The following is a 26,289-nucleotide window of genomic DNA, read 5'->3' on the forward strand; positions in this document are numbered from 1 at the left end:
ATTCTTATGTTTCCTGACAGAGAACGGCTTGGTGCAGAGTATACATACACGGTACACATACTGGGGCTGATTTGCAGGCCTGCGGCATCGTTTCTACATAAGGCCCAAAGAAGGGACTTTTATGTAATGTTAGAATGTTGTCCAGCTGTAATATTTCAGCCCGTGTTAATCCACATTAGTTAAAAGACATTGGATCCACACTGTGAAAGCTGCTTATAATTGTGCACAAGGTACAAACTCTTGGCATAAGGTTATGAAAGTTGAAATGCCAACGCATTCCAAGCCTAATATCCCCGAGAAGCTATTGTTGGTGTGCAGTGTCCATTAGTTATGTTTATTCACAGCTTCAATGACAACGTCTAATAAAGTTTTTTCTTTTTTAGAGGAGGAACGTCGAGTCAAAGCGAACGACCGAGACTACAATGAAAAGTTTAATTATGCAGTGAGTATTATTTACTGGTTATAAGTTTGCCTAAAGTATTGTATAATGATATACATCAAATGTTCAGTCACTGTTAGAAAACGAAAGCTGGCGAGTTATTTCTGTGTGCTTGGATTGAAGTGCATTAGGCTCCATTCACACTAATGCTTTTTTTGATGCATTTTGCAGAAATGGAGGAATTTTTTTTAACATGGTTTCCTATGGAACATGTTCACATCAATGCTTTTTTGTGCCTCTGCGTTTTTGGAAAGGGTCAGGGACTTTTTTCCTGCAAAAAGCAGCGTTTTTGCATGCATGCTTTTTTTTTTACCTGTTTATAGCCGGTTGTTAAAGGAAATGTAAAAAAATAAAAATGACTGGAAAAAAAAAAAAATACGCAAATCGCGGTAAAATCGCTGTAAAAACGCACGTCAAAAAACGCAGCAAGCACCGCAAAAAGCATTGCAAAAATCGAGCCTTAGGCCTCGTTTACATAGGCCACAAATGGGTGGAAAAAACTGGCAGGTAATTTGCGTTTTTTTTTTTTTTTTTGTTTCTTGTTCTAAAAATGCGATTAAGATGAACAATGCCCGCAGTATTTGTCCATCAAATCAAAAAAGACATTATATAGTAGTAAGTATAAGTTGAGAGAGACCTGAAGCCTAGTACACACAATGAGATTATCAGATGAATGATCACCCGTTTTTGTTTTTTTTCATGCTAGTCTCCATATAGAATATTAGGAGTTTACTAAAGTTACAAAAATTCACATACGTGTACAACAGACTAAAAATCCTAAAGTGATGAAATGTACTGTGTTGTATTTTTATTGTATTTTGTTATGAAAACTGTACTGATTAAACAAAAATTGTATGATCTGGAACATTTTTCGTGTTTGTCCCATTGGATCATTTCACACAACCTGTCCTGATCGGCTCTTGAAAGCTGTGTACTAATGATTAGATTATTGTATGATCGATTTGAAAGCGGTATTTTTCTCCTGATTTTCTGATCGTGTGTTCGGGCCGTAATAGTGCTGGGTCTAGTGGTGTACATCAGTGTTTCTCAACACCAGTCCTTTATGTGCCCCCGACAGGTCATGTTTTCAGGATTTCCCTCAAAATAAACGGCTGTGGTAATTACTAAGGCAGTGAAACTGATCAAATCACCTGTGCAAAATAATGGAGAGCCTGAAAACATGACCTGTTTGGGGGTACTTGAGGACTGGAGTTGAGAAACATTGGTGTACATTAACCAAATGACCGCTGGAAGATGTATCCTCCCTTCATGACCAAGCATTTTTTTGTGTTTTGCGACACTGTACCCAAATAAAATGTATGTCATTCTTTTCCCCATAAACGGAGATTTCTTTTGAAGGTATTTGATCACCTTTTTTTTTTTATATATATATAAATATATATATATATATATATATATATATATATATATATATATTTTATGCTATAAGCAAAAAAAGACCAACAATTTTGAAAAAAAACTAACAATATTTTTTACTTTATGCTATAAAACATACCCAATAAAATAAAAACATGTAATTCCTTCATAAATTTGGGCAAGTATGTATGCTGCTGCTTATTTTTGTTAAAAAACAAAAAATCCCACAAAAGTTATAGAGTCTACAAACTATGGGATATACTTATTTATTTATTATTTGACACTAACTGACACACTTGATACGTTTTGGGAACCAGTGACACTAATACAGTGATCAGTGCTAAAAGTATGCACTGTCACTGTACTAATGACACTGGCTGGGACGGGGTTAAACTTCAATGGCGATCAAAGGGTTAAATGTGTGCCTAGCTGTGTTTTGTGTACTGTGTGAAGTGCTTTTACTAGAGGAAAAGATTACGTTCATTCCCTGCTTTGCAGAAACACAAATTCCATCCTTCCCCCCAGTTAGAACAGTAATCTGCCTTGTTTACATAGGCAGACCGCAGTTCTGTCCCTCGCTCCCCAACGATCGGCAAGTGCCAGCGGACATTGAGTACCTGACATCCACTGATCAGCTTACACTGCGTATAATGACAGCAGGTGTGAGCTGCCGGTGGTGCCCATGCACGCCCCCTACCCAGAAGTAAAACTGCTATAGGGAGGTCCGGAAGCAGTTCAGGTAATTAAAAAATTTTACTGGTCACCCAAAACCTACCTGCCTATGACAGCTGGAGGGGATAGTACACATGTTACAGCCGTAATGCTTTGCTTCATGATGAATTTAAGTTGACATGTCCGTAGGACTATGGTTGCCGTGCAGTAATTAAAGGCAAGATTTACCTTTGGAACCGGTCAATAATTTAAAAGAAAAAATCAGTATGCAGCAGTATTACTTCCTGAATGCCCAAAAGCTGCTGTTCTATCAACTTCTGAATGGTGATCCACTGCGGATCGCTTTACAAAGGGACAGTAGTAGAAACTGCCACCTGTGTAATCTTGGCCTTACAGTAGGTACTCAGGGCTACGGAGCGTGGCAGAAAAGGTGCAATGCAGACATCACTGCCAATGATATGAGTAAGACTAGGTTTTCTAAGCAATTGCATTTTCCTGATGAGCCTACACTACCAGTGAATGCTGTCTGCGGGTGGTAGGCAGGCATGTAATTGCCACTCAGGCTGAAAATGGCCAGTTCGGGAGTCTGTGAAGAAAAAAGGGAGAAATACCAATCTTATTCAGACCAATTATTTACATACAAAGATTTGTTTTGCAAAGAATGTGATAGTAATCCAGCCTGTGTTTTAGAATAAGAGAGAGGTGAAACCTACATCAGTTAAGATGTACTATCCTGCCCCCATTGTGTTTTTTTTTTTTTCCACCCTGGTTTAGCTGGTTAGTGGGCATGGAGGAGGATGGAGGGAGTGGGCTGTCATTTACCACTGTGTATACGTCCACATGTGTGACTCTATAGTCACATGGGCTGCTCAGATGTGATAGGGAGGAAATACTTAGGGGAGAAATACCCTGAAAACTGAGCATGTACAGAGCTGCTAACACTGCTCTGTAATATCCGCAACTGCAGTGGGGACATGGACAGGAGTGGGAGATGGAGAACAGCAGTATCAAAAAGTTTTTTTGCAACATACAGAAAACGAATCCCGTAGTGAGTATGATCAGCAGTTGATACAGAATTTATTGATGGTTTTTAATTGTGGGTTTAATGACACTTTAATTTTCTTAATATATGGAATATTCTTTAATTTTGTTTTGAAGAAATTAACGCAAGTTTAAAGTGGTTGTAACCCTAAAAAAAATGTATCCTGTTCCTTGAAAGCATGAATACCTGGTTGATCCTGCCTGATGCTGCCTCCCCCCTGTGTAAACTGACCTTGTTTATCATGGCTGCTTATCCATGATACCAGGGTCAGTTTACGTGTGTCTTGTTTGTTTCTCACGCTGACTGCCAAGTATGTTCTGCCTTCATTTTTACTAGGGATGCACCAATTTTGTAAATTACTGATATCCCTTAAGCCCCTGTTTACTTGGAGTGACTTGTCATGCACCCTATTGTCGGCAATCGCACTGTTCAAATCGGTGCAACGCCGACTTTGTGGTGCTACTCGGATTTAAAAAAGTAGTTCCTGCACTACTTTTGGCGATTTCGGTGCAACTTACATAGATATCTGTGAATTAAGCCGCACAGATGTCTTCCAAATTGCACCTAGAACCACGCTGAGATGCAGCTTTGAAACCGCGCCATTTCAAATGAAGTCGCACAATTTCAAAGCTGCAGTCAATGTGAATGGGGGTTTAGTCCTGGACCCTGTGGTTATTCTTTTACATTTGTTTGATGTTGTTGAACATACCGAGGCTGACTGTATACAGTGCGTTTTTCACATGGCCTAGGAGGGTATCGTTACAGATTCAGAGGTGGTGATTGGCTAAACAGGTTTTCCAGCTTCTAGGAAATATCTTGTGTCAGTTTAAAATAGGAAGCCAATATTTCATTGCACACATACTTCACTAAAATTTGCACAAGTCATTGAGAAGGTTTGCGGTGGGTAATGGGTTTCTGCAATTTCCTCAGGGATGAGAACATCTCATAGTCTGCTGATTTATGAGAAGCCAAAGAAACTGAAATACCTTCTAACATTTTACTTCTCATATCTGTCTGACATAGGCGTGCGCACAGGGTGTGCCAGGTGTGCCCAAGCACACCCTAATCATCCTGTGCAGCACAGATACCCCCTGCTGCCCTCCCCTCCCACCACGCCTCCGACTTCCCTTCCCTCCTCTCCTGTCGGCTGTTGCTGCAGAGATATTTTAGGATGAGTGGGGAAAGGGGACGGTAAATATGTAATTTACCGGCCCCTTCCCTTTCTGAATGAACATTGTGAGGTATCGGTAATGTGTGTTTGAGCTTTGGGGTGCACACCCTAATAGAATGGGCTGCGCACACCTATGGTGTCTGAGTACATTTACATACCTCTGGACCTGAATGTCTTTCTGCATTGTAATTCGTTGGTCTTCTGACAGTTTTACCTTACTAACATCTAGAGCAAAATTATTGTATTCTGGACACCGAATGAGGTTACATTACACATGGCATTGCTCATATTTTCTCCACATTTGCATACAGGCCAAGTTGTCCAGCAAAATAGACAATGATGGATCGGAGCAAACCATAGAACTGCCGGGGGTGTTGAGGCATTTTAAGAATAATTAAACCACTTTTGTAAAAGCTAACTGTTGATTAACATGAAGACTGTTTGATTTTGATGATGACTATTTTTCTTGTGTTGGCTACAAGAATGTCCAAACTCACAGGCACATCTATACAGGACATAATAGGAGAGAGAGTATTTCTGTGAAATGCGTTGTAAAGTATGTGTTGATCTACATCAGGGGTCTCCAAACTGCAGCCCAAGGGCCAGATGTGGCCCTTTGCTAGCTTTTATCCGGCCTTTGGGGCACTATTCCTCCCACTAATGAGAGGCACTATTCCTCCCACTGACACCAACAAGGGGGCACTATTTCTTCTACTGATACCAATGATAAGATACTATTCCTCCTACTGATAGGGGCACTACTCCTCCTCCTGCTGACCACCAACCCTGAGGCCATATTTATTCTTCATTGATGCTGTGCCCGGAACATTTTTTGCCCACAGTAGCCACAATCCGGCCCTCCAAAAGTCTAAAGGACAATAAACTAGCCCTTTGTTTGAAAAGTTTGGAGACCCCTGATCTACATTATGCAAATTGTTGTATGTCACACTTTTCTTACTTTTCAGTATAGACCTGCCTTTTTCAACCTTCTAACCCGTGAGCAGTTGTTCTCAACTCCTGTCCTCCAGACCCCCTAAAGCCCCGTACACGCGATCAGGCTATTGCCCGACCAAACTCGCATCGGAAATCCGACGGAATTCAATCGGAGTAAAAGAGAACATGTTCTCTATCTAAACTTCAATGGAATTCCTCGGAATATCCAGTGGAAAAACTCTGATGGGGCATACACACGGTCGGAATTTACGATGGAAAAAGTCAATCTGACCTTTTCCATCGGAAATTCCAATTGTGTGTACGGGGCATAACAGGCCAGCTTTTAACCACTTAACCCCCGGACCATATTGCTGGTCAAAGACCAGAGCACTTTTTGCGATTCGGCACTGTCGATTTAACTGATAATTGCGCGGTCGTGCGACGTGGCTCCCAAACAAAATTGGCGTCCTTTTTTCCCCACAAACAGAGCTTTCTTTTGGTGGTATTTGATCACTTCTGCGGTTTTTAGTTTTTGCGCTATAAACAAAAATAGAGCGACAATTTTGAAAAAATTTATATTTTTTACTTTTTGCTATAATAAATATCCCCCAAAAATATATATATATAAAAAAAAAATGTTTTCCTCAGTTTAGGCCGATACGTATTCTTCTACATATTTTTCATAAAAAAATATCGCAATAAGCATTTATTGATTGGTTTGCGCAAACGTTATAGTGTTTACAAAATAGGGGGTATTTTTATGGCATTTTTATTAATATTTTTTTTTTTTACTAGTAATGGCGGCGATTAGTGTTTTTTTTTCGGTACTGCGACATTATGGCGGACACTTTTGACACATTTTTGGGACCATTGTCATTTTTATAGCGATCAGTGCTATAAAAATGCATTGGATTACTATAAAAATGCCTCTGGCAGTGAAGGGGTTAACACTAGGGGGCGGGGAAGGGGTTAAGTATGTTCCCTGGGTGTGTTCTAACTGTAGGGGGGGTGGACTGACATGGGCAAATGACTGATCTTCTGTTCATACATTGTATGAACAGAAGATCAGCATTTCTCTCCCTGACAGGACCGGGAGCTGTGTGTTAACACACACAGCTCCCGGTCCTCGCTCTGTAATGAGCGATCACGCCCGCCGGGCACGCGCATAAGAGTCGGGGGAGAGCAGGGGGCGCGCGCGCCCCTAGTGGCCTGCGCGAGAGCCGACGTATAGCTACAGGCTCTCGCGCAGGGGAGCCGACCTGCCGCCGTAAAACGACGGCGGCTGGTCGGCAAACAGTTAAGTATTACCTTGGGGAGATGTAAACTAGAATACTGCAATCACTGAGCAGCAAATGATATCACCTGTGATGTGGTTCAGTTATCTTGCAAACCTGGCCTGTTAGTGGGTGTTGATGACAGGCGTTGAGAACCACTGCCCTAGAGGAACCCTTGCAAATAATTTTCTGGTCATGGGGTACCCCAGATAAAACCATTTCATCGGGGGCAGTGGGGAAAATGCAATTTACATTGCAGACCACTAAAAAGATCATTGTGTCATGTTGCTGGCTCTAAAAAATCTATATAGTGTAATTTCTTCAGTGTTGTCGCATGAAAAGATATAATAAAATATTTACAAAAAATGTGAGGGGTGCACTCACGTTTGTGAGATACTGTATTTCCAATAGGAACTAAGAAGTAGCATAAAACCACTCGCATAAAGAGGTAGAAAACTGTCTACAGTGTTGCCTTGTGAATTTAGTCTCCATAGACATCACTGTAAATCGTTCTGGAATCCCATTGATGGTTCACATATGTGCAAATTCTACCACACTACTCTCCACAAAAACCAGGAAGTGCACAGGAAGTTAACACCTTTTTTTTCTTTGTTTACATTATGATTCCATTGGCTAGAACATCAATCGCAGCTATGTCCAACTCCTGAAATTCGCGGTAAAAATCACAGTAAAATTGGGGTAAATTTGCGGTAAATTGCACATTACGCACCTTACACAGGACAAAAAACGGAACAAATTCACAGCGCGGCAGTGTGAACCGAGCCTAAAACAAGTAGATGTAATATACAGTAACTTTCTATCTATTTAGTAAGGTTAGCAGCATAAGAATTAAAAATGGTTAATGCAGATTAAGAGATTTTAGTTCCGCTTTTGGTGCTCAAAGCTATTCTTGGTATTCGTATTGGTGCATTTCGTTCCTGGTATATATCTGTTTTATCTGTTTTTCTTTTACAGTGTACTTTTTGAATGTTTATTTTACAAATGTCCAGAGTAGGCATGGCATCTTTGATCACTCGAGTTGGCTGTATTTCTGAACAGGTCAGCTGGTCATTAGGCTACGGCAGAATATATTATATAAAATATATTCTATAAAATATACTTTATTTTATGTTTGTACTTGCGTTTCTTTTGCTTTGACATTTGGTAGCAGTTTAGTGCCATTTTGGAATATGTGTGTGTAATTTTGTTGTTTGATTATATGCACCTTAAAGTGGACTTCTACCCAAAAAGGGAACTTTCACTTTTCAGGAATCCTCTCCCCCTCAGGTGTCACATTTGGCAACTTTCAGGGGGAAGGAGGTAGCGGATACCTGTGTAATACAGGTATTTGCTCCCACATCTGGGGGATAGTTTTCTGCGGTGACCTACGCCACATCCAGGGCCTCCCGCTGTCTTCTGGGAGACACACAGATTCCAGAAGACAGCAGGGACCAGTGGGATCGCGCAGCGCGACATGTGCAGTAGGGAACCAGGAAGTGAAGCCGCAAGGCTTAAATTTCTGATTCCCTCACCGAAGATGGCGGCAGCAGCATCTGAGAGCCGAGGGACAGATCGGCGTCTGGTGCCGACATCTCGGCGCCCAGGACAGGTAAGTGTCCATATATTAAAAGTCAGCAGCTGCAGTATTTGTAGCTGCTGACTTTTATTTATATATTTTTTTGGCGGAACTCTGCTTTAAGAAAGGTAGAAGAAAAACACACACCTCTGCCTGCCAATATTCTAAAATTAATTGCAGTACAAATACTGTACATATGATCACCTACCATTTGACTTGTATTTCTACAATTACAATGGCCTATTAATCATTAGACTCTATTGCAATACTGCTGCATTAAAGGGTCACTAAAGGAAATGTTTTTTTTTTTCTTTTTTAAATAACAAACATGTTATACTCCACTGTGCAGTTCGTTTTGCACAGAGTGGCCCCGATCCATGTCTTCTGGGGTTCCTCGGTGGCTGTCTCTGTCCTCCCCGCAATTAGTCACCACAGTCATGCGAGAGCTCGCATGGTGGTCACTAAGTGCGGGCACGCTCCCGTGATACAGCAAGCGGCCATAGCCGCTCACTGTATTACCTGGCCCCGCCCCTCGGTGCGCCGCGTCACTGGATGTGATTGACAGCAGCACCAGCCAATGGCTGCGCTGCTCTCAATCCATCCGCTCTATCCAAACAGCGGCCAGGCTGAGCGCCGAAGAGGATATCGGGACCGTGCAGGACTTTCGAGGGGTCGGATAAGTATAACGGGGGCCGGCAGCAGCAGAAGTTTTTTCACCTTCATGCATAGATTGCATAAAGGTGAAAAAACATTTCCCTTTACAACTCCTGTAAGTGGCAGTCATCATTGTATCCTTTGGTGGATGGTTAATGCTGCAGAATTGGTGCAATGTTATTGTACAACCTCTGGCGTGCTGACTAAGCTTCCCAGCACCATAGAGGTTAAGATGTGGGCTTCCCTTTGTATTTTCTTACCTAATCATTTCTCTTCAGCAGATAGTGACAGTAATTGGATGCAGCAGAAATCCCTGGCTGCTCACCATCCCCTCAGGCCAGATATCTGATACCTGGCACACCTCCCCTTTCTGTATGTGTAGCCAGATGGAAAGCCTCGAAAGTAAAACGACCTTCTTGTGTTCTTCATGAAAAACTGGCTGAATGTGCCATTAAAATAATCCATGTGCCTAAAACAGAAATTGCATCAGTATGGCCTCCTTTGAAACCCGATTATACACCTTACATTATTCTTATTCTTCTTCCATTGCAGGAGACACATTAATAATTGATTTGCAGATCGGCTTTCATTTCATTTCAGTGTTTTCAAACAGCTGGTTGGTTGAAAGAAGGTACGCCATCAGTCTGTTGGATCAGCCACTTAACGAGAATACATGTTCTCACAGGGAAGGTAGATGCCTGCAACGTTGTCATTTTTAGATTTCTATTTTTAGCGAAGCAAGCAAGAAAAAAAAAAAAGGTTTTCACAATTTAACCAATTATATTGTATATGTTGTCCCTTTTAGTGAGGAGGGAGAAAAAAGTTGGGACTTTAAAATGAGACCATGGCTTACATAGCATACAGGTCTCCATCCCCGGCAATATGGATAACAAGGGGACAGCGGGACTTTGAATGAAACACAACACTGGGATTGGAAGAAACAATCAATATATAGTAAAAAAAGTTGTTTTAATTATAACACACAGGGGCCTATTGCATAAAATGACATTCCTGTTACATCAATAAATAGGTAATAAAGTAAGATAAACACATGGGGCCAGATTCAGAGTTCGGCGTATCTCCATAGAGAGGCAAGTACAGTATTCACAAAGCACTTGCTCCCTAAGTTACGGCGGCGTAGAGTAAATGGGCCGGCGTAAGCCCGCCTAATTCAAAGAATGCTGGTAGTGGGCGTGTTGTATTGAAATGAATCGTGACCCCATGTAAATGAAGCGCCGAACGAACGGCGCATGCATGCTCAGAATCACGTCGAATTTACGCCGTAGGATACGACGGCTCAATGGCAATGACGTGAACGTAACCTACGCCCAGCCCCATTCACGTCCGACTTGCGTAAACGGCGTAAAATCCGACGGCTGTTCCGTCGTCCATACCTTTGCATTGGCTGCGCCACCTATAGAGGTGTTTTATCTTTACGCCGGACGTACGCCTTGCGTAAACGGTGTAGCTTACTGCGACGGGCGCAAGTACGTTCGTGAATCAGCGTATCTAGCTCATTTACATATTCAACGCGTAAATCAATGGAAGCGCCCCTAGCGGCCAACGTAAATATGCACCCAAGATACGATGGCGTAGGAGACTTACGTCGGTCGTATCTTGGCAAAATTCAATCGTATCTCATTTAAAGAATCAGCGCATAGATACGACGGCGCACATTTGGACTTACGACGGCGTATCAGTAGATACGTTGGCGTAAGTCTCTGTGAATCTGGCCCATGATTGGTAAATCACAATGGGAAAATCATAAAATTGAAAACATGATAAACAATGTAACAAATGGTTAACATGAATGTCAGCAAGTTACCCAAGCATGTATGAAGAGGTAGCATAGCATAGTAAATTGATAATTCAACCAATTGATAAAAACCCATGAGGACCACATGATTGCTGTAGTGAGACATACATAAAACGCTCTACGCGTTTCGTGGAGTAATATCCACTCATCAGGAGCTAGTTGGGGGACACCTATAATATAGAATGGTTTAATTAAAACGCGTAGAGCCTTCAATTTTATGATTTTCCCATTGTGATTTACCAATCATGTGTTTATCTTACTTTGTTACCTATTTATTGATGTAACAGGAATGTCATTTTATGCAATAGGCTCCTGTGTGTTATGAATAAAACAACTTTTTTACTATATATTGATTGTTTCTTCCAATCCCAGTGTTGTGTTTCATTCAAAGTCCCGCTGTCCCCTTGTCCCCAATTTGTCCCTTTTAGTGATCCCACAAAAAAATTGGGAGCCAAAGTTCAGACTGTTCTACTAACCACAATAAATGATAAAAAAAAAAATATGTTGCACATGATGCCCTATTATGTCTATACAAAAAGCAGTTTTTCTTCGTGCCAGATTATCTTAGGAGCAATGAATTGTACTTTCTAACTTTAGTATCATGCCTGTGTATGTCAGTAACAGTTCACTGAAACAAAAGTTTTTTTTTTTATTTTTACTTTTAAAAATCATACATATTCCAAGATGAAAGAGAACATGGATTTTGTCCAAAATGTGCAATACAACATCAGTAAATTTGAAAGTGTTTTTTTACCATAAACGCGGTTGTATTGAATTTTTTTTTTTTTTAAACAAAAAAAACTGTAAGGCAAAGGCATAATGAGCTAGTTTGCATACTAACTCATTGTGAAATATTTACTTTAGAACGAGGTCTCGGCATCGGATCCTGGTCCATGCCAAGGAAGCTGACATGTTCCCTCTGCGTTTCTTTTGGGTTTGCGGCTCCGGCGCTGTGAGTGGCCAGAGCTGTAATTACGCGGGAGTTCTAAGAGGATATCTTGACCATGGCTGATCTAAATTGGATCTTAAAGGAGTTGTAAAGGCAGAAGTTGTTTTTATCTTAATGCATTCTATGCATTAAGTTAAAAAAACTTTCTGTGTGCTGCAGCCCCCCTCAGCCCCCCTAATGCTTACTTGAGCCCCATCTCAATCCAGTAATGTTGAACAAGAGACTTGACTATCTGAGACTCTCCCTCCTGATTGGCTAAGACACACAGTGGGCGCCATTGACTCCTGCTGATGTCATTCAAAGTCAGTGAGCCAATGAGGATAGAGAGAGGATGGGGCCGAGCTGCAGCTCCTTGTCTGAATGGACACACAGAGCAGCGGCTCGGCTCGGGTGCCCCATAGCAAGGAGGGAGGGGCCAGGGACACGAGAAGAGTAGGATCCGGGCTGTTCTGTCCAAAACCACTGTACAGGACAGGCAAGTATAACATAACATGTTTGTTATTTAAAAAAAAAAAAACAAGACTTTAGTAAAACTTTACTCTGTATTAGAAATTCCTTCCATAGTATCAATCCATCACATTTTCTCTGGTAGTTTCTATTTTGAGATGGCAGGTTTGTTTGTTGATATTTATTTATTAGTGCGCCATGTTAAGATATCCCTAGCAAAAGGAGGAGTCCAAGGGTCTAAAGAATAGGTTTGTACAAAAGAGAAGATATAAGTTTAACCACTTAAGACCCGGACCAATATGCAGGTTAAGGACCTTGCCCCTTTTTGCGATTCGGCACTGCGTCGCTTTAACTGACAATTGCGCGGTCGTGCGACGTGGCTCCAAAACAAAATTGGTGTCTTTTTTTCCCCCACAAATAGAGATTTCCTTTGGTGGTATTTGATCACCTCTGCGGTTTTTATTTTTTGCGCTATAAACAAAAATAGTGCGAGAATTTTGAAAAAAATTCAATATTTTTTACTTTTTGTTATAATAAATATCCCCAAAAAATATATAACATTTTTTTTTCCCTCAGTTTAGGCCGATACATATTCTTCTACCTATTTTTGGTAAAAAAAAAAATCGCAATAAGCGTTTAACAATTGGTTTGCGCAAAATTTATAGCGTTTACAAAATAGGGGATAGTTTTTATGGCATTTTTATTAATAATTTTTAAAAAAAAATTTTACTACTAATGGCGGCAATCAGCGATTTTTTTTTTGTGATTGCAACATTATGTCGGACACTTTTCACACGTTTTTGGGACCATTGTCATTTTCACAGCAAAAAGTGCTATGAAAAATGCATCAGTATTCTCATTTTAGCGCCACAAAATTGTTTTTGTATATTTTCACTGCTTTCTTGTTTCACTGGATTGTTTGTGGCTGCTTATTACTTTGATAGCGCAGATTTATTTTTGTTTTTGTACAAACACTGTAGCTGCTGACTTTTAATAAGGACACTTATCTGTCCAGAGAGCCCACGATGTAGGCCCCCCCGAGGCCAATCCGTCTATCGGATCAGGTGCAGGCACCTCGATTCTAAGTAAGGGAAACCACCAGTGGAGCCTTGCGGTTCCCTACCGCGCATGCGTATGAATGGCAAGCTGTCTTCTGGGGGACACAATGTCCCAGAAGACTGGGGGGGCGGGTTTCGCCGCACAAAAGGATATGACATCCTGTGCTGGGGCTCGGATGGATCGGAAGTACACTATGTACTTCATAAAAAGGTACTATAGAAGAAAAAAATAATGTAATATCCAAAAACGAGGGGTGGAGATGTGGTCTTTCGTTTAAGACCACCTCTCTATAGTGGGTGGAACTCTGCTTTAAAAATAAAAAACCTTCTGTGTGCAGCTTCCCCCTCAGCCACCCTTATACTTACCTTGGCCCAATTTTGATCCAACAATGTGCGTGAGAGCAGAGGCTCTCAGCTCTCTCCCTCCTAATTGGCCCAGACACAGCAGCGGGAGCTGAGGAGGGAGCAGGAGTGGGGCTAAGCCCTGCTCTGTGTATGTTATAGACACAGAGCCAGCTTGGGAGTGAGCATGCACAAATGCTCCCCATAGCAATTGGCTAGTTATGCAAGCACTGAGCAGGGGGGAGGAGCCGGGTATGCCGGTGGGGGACCCAAGAAGAGGAGGATCTGGGCTGCTGTGTGCAAAACCATTTCACAGAGCAGGTAAGTTTGTTATTTTAATTATCTAGCATTTACAATTACTTTAAAATGTATTTACCATTCTCACACTACATGTCCACCAGCAAATGTAAAGTGTCTGCTGTTTGCCCACAACTTCTAAAGCACATGTCAGTAGTTTTAAACATTTGTTTTAGCATTTTGGGAGTTTATACAACTGTTAAAGTAAACCTTGCAGTATCCTTGAATAGGGGGTATTTGGCAGTGGTAATGCCAGCCAAAAGTGACCTGTCGTATAGATTTCGCCATCCAGCACACAGTGCACAGTAACCACAGCAGTGTGTGTACTAACATGGCATCTGACTGCGCTGGGCAGTTGCTGGGCAGTCAGGGGGGAAATGGTAAAACTGCCCAGGTAAACAAGGCCTAATTTTTATTTCAGCATTCATTTAGGTCAGCCAACTGACTCTGATATAGAGATGGCAAATGGATTTGTATATTTAATAGAGTAGTTTTATAATTGTAAAAGTCACAAGTTAACATTACAGTAATACATTAAAATATGTGCTCAGTGTAAGTATTCTGTTGAGCAGTTTCAACAATCTATACGGTTAAGCCAAGGATAGTTTTTAGCGTTCATGTGAGTTATGCTGCTTGGTGGTGTATAATAATTTGCTGGTCCTAAATCAAAATTATTGGCCAAGCACTCTTATTTTGTAGACCTATACTTGGAATAAATTGTCGAGTTCTGCAGTTAGAAGAATATACTGTTTGTTGTCGCAATATGTGAAAATGGATTTTGATAATGTTTAATCGTAGTGGTGTTTTCATAGACACTTTAATATTTGCAATGACAAAACATAATAATGGAGTGAAAATCGTACAGGCGTCTATAAGAAGCACTTTCTGTTTTTGTTTGGTTGCTTGGGAACCACACGTTATGTAGTCTAACTGCTCATGTCTGCTCAGTGTTGGAAACCGTGATCCTTTGTCACTGCAGAAAAGAAAATACATGAAGATCAACATTAACAAAAATGTCCTTTTGGGTCTGCATGGGGATGAAAAGAAGAGCAGCCAAATGTATTTGTAAGGCTAAGGCTGGCCATAGATGGATATTTTTTTTTCTCGTTCAGCCAGTGGGCTGAAAGAAAAAAATAATTAAGGGACAGGTTGCCTTCATTTATACAATCAAGGTGGATAGAGGAAGCCCCCTTTAATCCCCCCCTGCCCTATGTGAATGAGTATGGATGGGGTACATTGTACCCCTACCCATTCACCTGTCAAAAATAAAACACACTACACAGGTGCCTGGCTGCGTGCTCAGATAAGGGTCTGGTATGGATTTTGGGGGGACCCCCATGCCGTTTTTTCGGCGTAGGGGGCTCCCCTTAGATCCATACCAGATTGAAGGGTCTGGCATGCTCTTAGAGGGGGAACCCATGCCATATTTTTTTATTTGGTGTGGAGTTCCCCCTCCAGATCATCAGAGCACAAGTCGCGTGCCAAAGTCAGGTCAGGCAAGACAGTGATCTGACTTTGATCTGACTTTAGTAATATTCAATGGGCTGAAATAGGATCAAAGTCAGGCCAAAGTAGTACAGGGAGCATTTTCAAAGACTTGTGTCAGACCAGTTAGGACGGCTCCCATACGGAAACATTGATTTTTACATGCCATGCGACATGAGCCCCCAATGTCAGAGCATTTGTCGTACCAGTGTGAACCCGGCCTTATGTCACATTGCACATATTAGCAGCTGCAGCCAATAATCGAAAAGATTTTTATTAACAAGCCCATTAGACAGGATCCAAGCGGTAGATCTACTTCTGTTGAATGAGAATGGCAACACATGGATGGAAATTCATCTGGTCTCTGCTGAACCACCCAAACTTTGATCCACCTGTGGCCAGCTTAAAGCAGCCCATAGATTATGCAATTTTTCTTTCTTTTCACCATGGGAAGGAAATAAATTAGCTTGATAACCTTATCAACACAGTCGCCGTTGATGTTGAATCCCTCTAACAGCACTCTGCCAGTGGAAATCTTTCCCCATTGGCGGAATAAAATGATTACCGCCAGCGGCTATACAGTAGCTATCGGCAGTAAACCCTTGAAAAAAAATCTAAAAGGCTTGTTGTTGATCAATGGATTGACTTTAGTACAACCAGCCTGCCCATAGATGGATCAAATCTCGCCAGTCCCAACTGAACTGTCCGAAATTTGATCCATCTATGGCTGGCTTTAGTTTTAATAGGCTTCAGAAAGGTGCACATTTTCCAAGAGCCCCCACTTTTACTAGCTCCCAATTCCAGTAGTGTGAACTGAGCTCAAAGTCTCAGTATGTCTAAGATAGTAATGCCTTGTACACACGACCGGTTTTCACGACGAGAAAAATGCAATTTTTTATATTGGTCGTGCAAACTGGTCGTGTGTATGCTCTCTAGCAGCTTTCTCGACTAAAAAACTGCCCGCAAAAAAATTGAAACCAGCTCTCTTTTCTCCTCTTGTTTCCTGTCAGTTTTTTTCTTGTCGTTAAAAACGGTTGTGTGTATGCTTTTCCTAGGGAAAAAAAACACGCATGCTCAGAATTAAGTATGCAGCCCAAAAGCAGCCCAAAGGGTGGCGCCATTTGAAATGAACTTCCCCGCTATAGTCCCCTCGTACCTGTTGTATGTCACCACGTTTTGGTCAGTTGTTTTTTTTGCATAAATGTGTGTATGCAAGTCAGGCTGGAGAGGAATCACGTCAGGAAAAACTTTTTTTTTTTTTCCTGCCAAGATAAATGGTCGTGTGTACGAGGCAAATTTCTTGTGCTGGCATTGGAGGCATGGTTACTCCATGGGCAAGCGAGAGTGGTAAATGCTCTACTAAAAGATTCTAAAACATTCTTGGCTACCTTTTGAGTGGTAGAGAGAAGTTTAGGGTTCTTTTCTTTTGTCTCTTTGTCTTCGATTTGTAAATTTTTTTAGTAGTTAATGGTGTCAAATCGATAATCTTTGACTGTAGTGATGGAAAAAATCAAAAGAATAGGATGGAAAAATTCTTGAACAAATAAAATTCTAACAGCGAATGTGTTGTTTGTAAAATTCCACTCATTCAACCCATGCAATGTCAGTGCTTTTTGCCATTCTGTAGTTTAGTTTTAAGTTCCTTAAAGCCCAAGCAAAGCCCAATTTTTTTTTTACGTTTTGGATAGCGTGCTTAAATCCCTGTTAGTTTATTTCATACTGCCTGGATCTCCTTCACTTTTTGACCTGGAGACGTAACAGGAGATGAGAACAAATCTCTAAAATGAAATAGTATCCCAATTGGAGATGTTATCCCTTATTTCCTGCTCTGGTGACAAGCTATAATTTTGACTTTTCCATAATTTTCTGGTTCTGTGATAATGAATACCCAGGCAAAAAGTGGGCTAAATCTTCCCAGTAGGGACACCAGCAGCAGTTAAAGTTTGGTTGGTTGGTTCCTTCACCAAACACTATGCAAGACATAAAGTGAAAGCCGGTTTATTCACTTTAAGTAAAAAAATCCGCTCCACCCGTCTGATACTTGTATAAATATGTTTCATGTGCTCATTTAACACAAAGTGTAGAGATTTCCCCGGTATATGAAACCAATTCCTGTTAAAATAAGCACAGTTAGTAGCAGAACTGTAATATGATTTGTACAAGAGCTGTGTCTTCTCTTCATGAAAATTAGTTTGTGGTTTCATTAATTACGCATTTTCACTGCTGTGAACTGCCGCTGTGTTTGAAGCCTAGAAGTCCCAGTTTAGCGTAGCACTGTCATTGTCTATTTCAAGATCAAGGATTGCCTTGTAGAATAATCCATACCCCGGTGATAGTTAAACACTCTGCCAAGCAGATAATCTGCAAATTGAGATTCATCTCATGTTACAATTGGATTACTTGATGTAACTAACTGCATGTGATCTGAACATAGAGATGTGACCATTTTACTGCACAGGTTACTTTGGTTGCAATTAACTGGAACATGTGAATGCAAACTTAGGGCGTTCAGAAAACATTCTCTAAACTCCCCTGCTATTAAACTGCTAAAAACATTCAGGTGTGCATGGGAGTTCAAGGGCAAAAAAAAAAAACTCCTAAACTCCCAAAAATGTGACTTTTTAACAGCAGTAGTGTGCATGAGGCCTAATGGTGAAGAACACTAGTAAGAAAACCCATAGATCATCCTGATGTCCACTGTCGCAATGGATTCCACTACATTAATTGTCAGATTGTTGCAAAGGAGCCAAAATTATTCTGATCTTGAATGACAGTTTTAAAGAGGAAGTAAATCCTCCGTTCAAAAAAAAAAAAAAAAAAAAATCAGAGCATAGCATACTAGCTGATTATGTTTTACTTGCCTCCGATCGAAAGCCCCCGCAGCGGTCCACGTCTTCCCCTCCGGCCACCGACAAGTTGTCCCAGGGTTACTTCCGGGTCTCGCGGCTCCGGCACTGTGATTGTCCGGAGCCGCAATGACGTCACTCCCGTGCGCGCGATAACGGCACAGTAGAACTTAAGCAAACGGCACATAGTGCCATTGCTTCAGTTGGCTTAAGTTGGCTTCCATTCGCCTTTGTAGGCGACTCCTGGGGAAAATGGTAGCCTCATTTGAGGACGTCCCATTTGCTCAGTTCTACTCAAGGAAACTACAACACGTCATCTTATCCGCTTTAAACAAGAAAGCACAAGCCTTAAACTTCCCTATGTTGCTTTCCCCTACAGTTCGGCAGAGCCTTTGCTGGTGGCCGGTTCCCCAGAATTTGCTAAGGGAAGTCGTTTGTTCCAATATCTTGGCGGGTTGTGACTACAGATGCCAGTTTGCTAGGCTGGGGTGCAGTCCTGGAGCAGCTATCTCTCCAGGGAAAGTGGTCGGTCTTTGAGAAATCTCTACCCATCAACCTGTTGGAGATTCGGGCAGCTCGTCTAGCCCTATCAGCATGGACAGACAAGTTGCGGGGGTATCCAGTCAGGATACAATCCGACAATGCCACGGCTGTGGCATACATAAATCCCCAGGGTGGCACGAGGAGTCGTGCGGCCCAAAAAGAAGTGGATCAGATCCCGATTTGGGCAGAAAAGCATGTCCCGTGCATATCATCGATTTTCATTCCGGGAATAGACAATTGGCAGGCAGACTTCCTAAGTCGCCAGCAGTTGCTCCCAGGAGAGTGGGCTCTTTTCCCAGACATCTTCCGGGGCATTTGTCAGAGGTAGGGAATCTCTTGGCATCAAGGTTCAACACGAAGGTGGACAATTTTCTGTCCTGAACGAGGGATCCGCTCGCTTGTGGAATAGATGCGCTGGTGTTTTTTTCAAAGGCCACTGGCTACACATTCTCTGGTTAACCACTTCGTTACTGGCCCATAGTCAAATGACGTCCTGTTTTTAAAGATGGATATCTCAGTAACAGCAGCAGCTGCTGCCACAACTGAGGTATCCATCTTTAGTGCCGACGGTCCTGTACACGATAACGGCGGCCTCCGCGGCGAATTCGCCGCGAGATCGCCGTTATCGGTGGCGGGAGAGGGCCCTCCCGCCGCTGTCCCGCGCCCTCCGCCGCTTACCGGAGCCGTCGGTAGCGGCGGAGGGGATCGCGACCATCCGGCAGCTGAGCGGGGACGAGACTGAAGGAAAAATCTCCTTCGCCCGTCCCCCATAGCTCTGCTGGGCGGAAGTGACGTCAAAACGTCAGTCCCGCCCAGCCTCTTAAAGAGACATTTTTTTTTTTTGTCATTTGAAAAAATGACATTTCCAATTTTTTTTTTTTTTTTTTGCATTTAAGCCCAAATATGAGATCTGAGGTCTTTTTGACCCCAGATCTCATATTTAAGAGGACCTGTCATGCTTTTTTCTATTACAAGGGATGTTTACATTCCTTGTAATAGGAATAAAAGTGATAATTTTTTTATTTTTTTTTATTTCAGTGTTAAAAATTGTAAAATAATTAAAAATAAATGCGAAAAGCAAAAAAAAATTTTTTTAAAGCGCCCCGTCCCGACGAGCTCGCGCGTAGAAGCGAACGTATACGCGAGTAGCGCCGACATATGAAAACGGTATTCAAACCACACAAGTGAGGTATCGCCGCGATCGTTAGAGCGAGAGCAATAATTTTAGCCTTAGGCCTACTCTGTAACTCAAAAAATGCAGCCTGTAGAATTTTTTAAACGTCGCCTATCAAGATTTTTAAGGGTAAAAGTTTGACGCCATGCCACGAGCGGGCGCAATTTTTAAGCGTGACATGTTGGGTTTCATTTTACTCGGCGTAACATTATCTTTCACAATATATAAAAAAATTGGGCCAAATTTATTGTTGTGTTATTTTTTAATTTAAAAAAGTGAATTTTTTCCAAAAAAAGTGCGCTTGTAAGACCGCTGCGCAAATACGGTGTGACAAAAAGTATTGCAATGACTGCCATTTTATTCTCTAGGGTGTTAGAAAAAAAATATATATAATGTTTGGGGGTTTTAAGTAATATTCTAGCAAAAAAAACTGTTTTAGTCTCGTAAACACTGAATCTGAAAAACAGGCTCGGTAACGAAGTGGTTAATACCTTTTTACAGGGGGTGATTCGTATTAATCCTCCAATTAAAACCCCCTTGTGCCTGTGGGACCTGAATCTGGTTCTCTGTAGCCTACAGAAGCAACCCTTTGAGCCTCTGGCTCACATTCCCTTGGTCCTCTTGACCAGGAAGGTGGTGTTCTTGGTAGCCATAGCCTCTGCTAGGAGGGTATCGGAGTTGGCGGCCCTTTCATCTAAAGAGCCATACCTAATTCTTCAAAAGGACAGAGTGGTCCTGCGGCCTCATCCGGCCTTCCTCCCCAAGGTAGTTTCAAACTTCCATCTGAACCAGGATCTGGTTCTCCCTTCTTTTTTTTCCAGAACCTAGTTCTGCAACAGAAAGATCTTTGGATACTCTGGATGTACTGAGAGCAGTAAAAATCTATCTTAAAGCTACTGCTCAGATTCGGAAATCGGAACATTTTATTCCTTCTGCCGGATGGTCCCAGAAGTGGACAGGCAGCGTCTAAGTCTACTATTTCTAAATGGATTCGTCAGGTCATTACTCAAGCCTGTGGCTTGAAAGTAAAGATTCCTCCGCTTAAAGCGGGGGTTCACCCAAAAAAATAAATTTTAACATTACATTCAGCCGAGTTGTTAGAATGACAATCGGCTGTTTTTTTTAAATCTCCTTGCCGTACATACTGTTTTATATATGTTCACCGCGGCTTCCGGGTATGGAATCTGCAGGACTGGGCGTTCCTAATTGATTGACATGCTTCCAACCGGCGCATACAGCGCGTCACGAGTTGCCGAAAGAAGCCGAACGTCGGTGCGCAGGCGCCGTATAGAGCCGACTCGCAGTCCGGCTTCTTTCGGCAACTCGTGACGCGCTGTATGCGCCGGTCGGAAGCATGTCAATCAATTAGGAATGCCCAGTCCCACAGATTCCATACCCTGAAGCCGCGGTGAACATATATATATAAAACGGTATGTACGGCAAGGAGATTAAAAAAAACAGCCGATTGTCATTCCAACAACTCGGCTGAATGTAATGTTAACATTTTTTTTTTGGGTGGACCCCCGCTTTAAGGTTAAAGCGCACTCCACTAGAGCGGTTGGCACTTCCTGGGCAGTGCATCATCATGCCTCCATGTCTCAGGTCTGTAAGGCCGCGACCTGGTCGTCAGTCCACACATTCACAAAATTTTACCAATTGGATATACGAAAAAGTGAGGAAGGCGCCTTTGGGCGCAGTGTGCGGCAGGCTGCAGTTTGATTCCTCACATCTGATGGTGCCCGGCGGGCTTTGGTGTCTCCCTCCCCTCATTTGGCATTGCTTTGGGATGTCCCACATAGTAATTACTATGCTTCTCCGTGTCCCGTGATGTACGATAAAGAAAATAGGATTTTTATAACAGCTTACCTGTAAAATCCTTTTCTTGGAGTACATCACGGGACACAGAGCTCCTGCCCCTCTTGATGGGGATATTGGGACACTTATTGTTTTGCTACAAAACTGAGGTACTCCCGGTATGGGAGGGGTTATATAGGGGAGGGAACTTCCTACCTTAAGAGCGTGCCAGTGTCCATCACCTGAAGGTAGACTCTGTAACCCACATAGTAATTACTATGCTTTTCTGTGTCCCGTGATGCACTCCAAGAAAAGGATTTTTACAGGTAAGCTGTAATAAAAATCCTTTTTTTCCCCCACAAATAGAGCTTTATTTTGGTGGTGTTTGATCATCTCTGTGGGATGGGCTGCCAGGGATATGACAGAGATCACTGTTCCCGATCACTAGGAACAGCTGATCTTTCATGTCCCCTGTCAGAACAGGCAATCGCTTTGTTTACAAAGGCAGATTCCGTTCTGCCTCTGTACTAGGAAATTGCAGGTCGCGGATGGACATTGCGTCCGCCCGACCCGCGGGCACGCTCACGCAATCATTAACAAGTGCCATGTTGTTTAAACAAAATACTTTGTATGTCCCTTTTAAACAGCCAGTACCTTTGTGGTATGTGTCCACGATTTCAGCCTCACACCCCAATAAACCTCAGATGTGTATAACTGTTTTCCAATCCTACCTTTTTTGTTTTTAAATAAAAATTGTTATAGTTCACTACTACATCAAAATGGCCGGACCCTACACTGCATATATATTTGAATGAGGCACATTACTGAGCCCTGTACTGTTCTGATGAATGCAAAACTCTGCCATACAATTGAACACAATGAATGGAGTCTTATTCAGTACAGTGCAAATGTGAAGATGGCCATCACAACCAACTAGAATGTGTTCAATAATAGGCCTCATGCACACGAATGACAAAAGGCTGAAAATATGCTGGATGTAAAGTTCAGGGTGTTTTCCCAAGCCCGGGAGATGCAAGTGCTGCCTACTGCTGTACGCCAACATGCTCATTTAAATGCAGATGATTCTGTGTAGAAATTATGCATTTGAGGAATACTTTCTACGCACAAATGCAGGTAAACGCATCATTATTTACATGAGTACACCTATGGACCCCAGAGCATGCCTGGGATTTACACAGAACCTACGGACCCCAGAGCATGCCTGGGATTTACACAGAACCTACGGACCCCAGGGCATGCCTGGGATTTACAAAGAACCTACGGACCCCAGGGCATGCCTGGGATTTACAAAGAACCTATGGACCCCTGGGCATGCCTGGGATTTACACAGAACCTGCGGATGCCTGGGATTTACACAGAACCTGCGGACCCCTGGGCATGCCTGGGATTTATACAGAACCTATGGACCCCTGGGCATGCCTGGGATTTACACAGAACCTACCCCCAGGGCATGAGCAAGTGCCCAAAAATGTAACAGCCATCATATTTTCAATTTTTCCCTAGTCCTGAGGGTTATCTGAATGCAAAAGAAGGTTGACCGCGCTCCAATCTTTAGAATAATTGCGAGCTTTTGCTTGGTTAACATGTCACGCAAAATGCGCTTAATCATAACTAATTAATCATTAGTAATAATTACGCGCATTTCGCATAAAATGCATTAACCATGCTTCTGCCATCCTGTATACTGAGTCTGTGATGTCTGCATTTTGTGGATTTCCTCAATAAAAGCATGCAATTTGTCTGAAGATTGGAGTGCGTTAACCTTCTTTTGCGTTCATTTGGAACGTTTTGGCCTACAGACTAAACCGGCACCCTGTGATTCAGAAAAGGGATTATACACCTAGTCTCACCTGGAGACTCACCTGGGGGGGAGGGGGCACTGCAAGGGTAATTTTTATTTTTTGGAGTTGGGCTTTAAATTTTTCTCTGGTTTTTACAGCAATTTTTGATGTTGGTAAACTGAAGGAAAATTGCTAAATACACATTTGAGAGCTGTTTTACCTGCCAAAATGATTTCTGTTCATTTATTTCTGAGATTTACTCAGCTTTGCCAGACAGTACAGCCAGTCTTTGACTAGACAGTGAATAATAAGCAGCAGCCTATCACTCTGCTCACACCGCTTTCTCCTTCTGTCAGCATGATCCTTGTAAGCACACGAGCATGCTGCTCCCAGTACTGCAGGAGACTGATGATGTACCTTAATGTACCTTTACTAATTGCATTAAAAATAAAATAAAAATTATAATGGCATTAATTTGTGTTTAATATGTGCATGGAGTTTAGTTTAAAAATGTATTACTGATAATGTTCTCACTCCTTCTGTTGACAGCTATGTATGATTTATAGAGCAATGGGGGTCTTTTATATCACAGTAAACTTGTGGATCTTCTAAAATAAAATGCAGATTATGTTTCGCTTCAGTTCATGTTGTATGGCTTTCTGCTGGCTGACAGGCAGGTCTCATAGGGGAGTTTTCTTTACAAGCCGTGTATTGCTGTATTGCTGTGTGGTTGCATCACGCGTTTTCATATGGCAAAATTATATTCATGGTTTGTTTTACAGGAAAAAATAAACATTGCTTTGTAGTTATCCCATTTTTTCTTTATTATTTCTATTTGACTCTCAGGACACCCAGACATGATAATCTAAATTATAAAAATGGTCATATTCAGCTGATGCATTTATTCCATATGATAGCCAGACACAGAGGCTTCTCAATAATGCTTCCTTTCCTTTCAGTCTCGGTTATCTCTTTATTCCTGCTTTGCCAGAGGAAATTAATAGAGCTTTAAAAAGACAGACTAAAGTAAAAATGTGACCTCCCATTATAAATAAAAGATGAAAAAAATATATACTGTACACACGTGTATATATAGTATATCCCGATCAGCTATAGATTTTTGACCACTGGCAGGTTAAAAAAAATAAACATACATACTCATCCAGGTAGATGCAACATCGCTATAAACCAACATGTTTCTTTTTTTCACATGTTGGTTTATAGCGCAGTTTTCGTATTTTCTTTTGTCTATTTGTGTGTTGTCGCACATTTTTTCACTGCTGCTTTACATTTCTATTATTTCACTTGCTGATAGGCCAGATGCATTTTCAATATTATATATTTATCATCAAATTTTTTATTGTGTTTTGTCACCATTAGGGAGTGCGGTATTTTTCCTTTTTTCTGTAGATGCAACATCAATCTGATGGTGCATGTGTCCCCCGCCACTTCTAGAACCAAGAACTGAGCGATCAAAGACCCCTAATCAAAACCGCTGCCTTGCCATATCTTTGCGAAACGGTAAACTGCTACCCTTATCGTAGTTGTCAGTGTCCTGTCGTAATGCATTGTCATACATTGAGGATATGTTTTTTAATCAGATTTATTACAATACAATTAGCTTTTTTATGATATGGTTCTAATTGAATTGGTGCCTTTAAAGTCCTGTACACCCACAATGCATTCTCAGCTTGCTATCTATGATCATTGGGATGTTGGTGCCAGTTTCAAGTCACACGTAATCTGTTTTATTTGGCCCTATGCAAGGGTGCCTCTGGAATGCAAGGACGAAATCATTATGTTGAATTTGACTTACAGGTTGTTAATGCACAAGTTCTCTTGTTGGAAAACCTGTGTTCAGGAAGGCTTTGACCCCCCTTTTTACTTTCATGAAGATCACGTGTGAACTCTGGGTGCTACAGCATGTGTTGGCCAGGTAACTTGAAAGATTGCAGCAGGTCTTGGTGTGAATGAGAATTGGCAAACATACTTACCTGCTCTGTGCAATGGTATTACAAAGAGTTGCTCTATATCTCCACTTCTGGGGTCTACCACTCCAGGCTCCTTCTTTTTCAGTGTGCCACCACAGGAGCTGCTTCCTATGGGGCGCACATATGGGCTTGCTCCTGAGCTAGTCTGGGGTTGTGTGTATACATAGGCACATACAGAGTGGCTTAGCCCCACCTCCAGCTCTCTGCACACAGGGATTGATTGAAAGCAGCAGGAGCCAATGACCCCCACTGTTGTCTATCTGAGCAGAGAGAGGAGAGATCTACGGCAGATGGACACAGCTCTGGATTGAGAAAGGACTTGGGTAAGCTCCCCGCCCCTCCACAGCTCAGCGCTCCAATGAGCATGTTGAAGCAGAGATGAGAGCTTCTGACTGTCAGTCAGCAGCTCTCCTCTCTGGGGTTTTGTGATGTTCGGTGTCTTGGTTCTCAGTGCAGAGATGGCGGAGGACAGATGCAGCATCGGGCTTATGCTGCATCCACCGAGGTAAGTATGAATCTAAAAAAATAAAAATAAAACCCATACCTCTCTTTTAATGCTTGGAATGCATTTTAAGTAAAAATTGTTTTGCTTTTAGAAGTGAACATA

The 26,289-nt window shown here is 42.0% G+C and overlaps 1 protein-coding gene across 1 annotated transcript in view; it reads left to right on the forward strand.

Annotated features, from left to right (window-relative positions):
• ATP8B4 (ATPase phospholipid transporting 8B4 (putative)) overlaps nt 1–26,289 on the forward strand; it is a 381,682-nt gene that overhangs the window by 56,742 nt on the left and 298,651 nt on the right. Inside the window, 1 exon segment of the mRNA XM_040342626.1 lies at nt 384–442. Coding sequence (XP_040198560.1) covers nt 384–442 — 59 coding nt within the window.

Source organism: Rana temporaria, chromosome 3 (assembly GCF_905171775.1).
Source record: "Rana temporaria chromosome 3, aRanTem1.1, whole genome shotgun sequence".
NCBI lineage: Eukaryota > Metazoa > Chordata > Amphibia > Anura > Ranidae > Rana > Rana temporaria.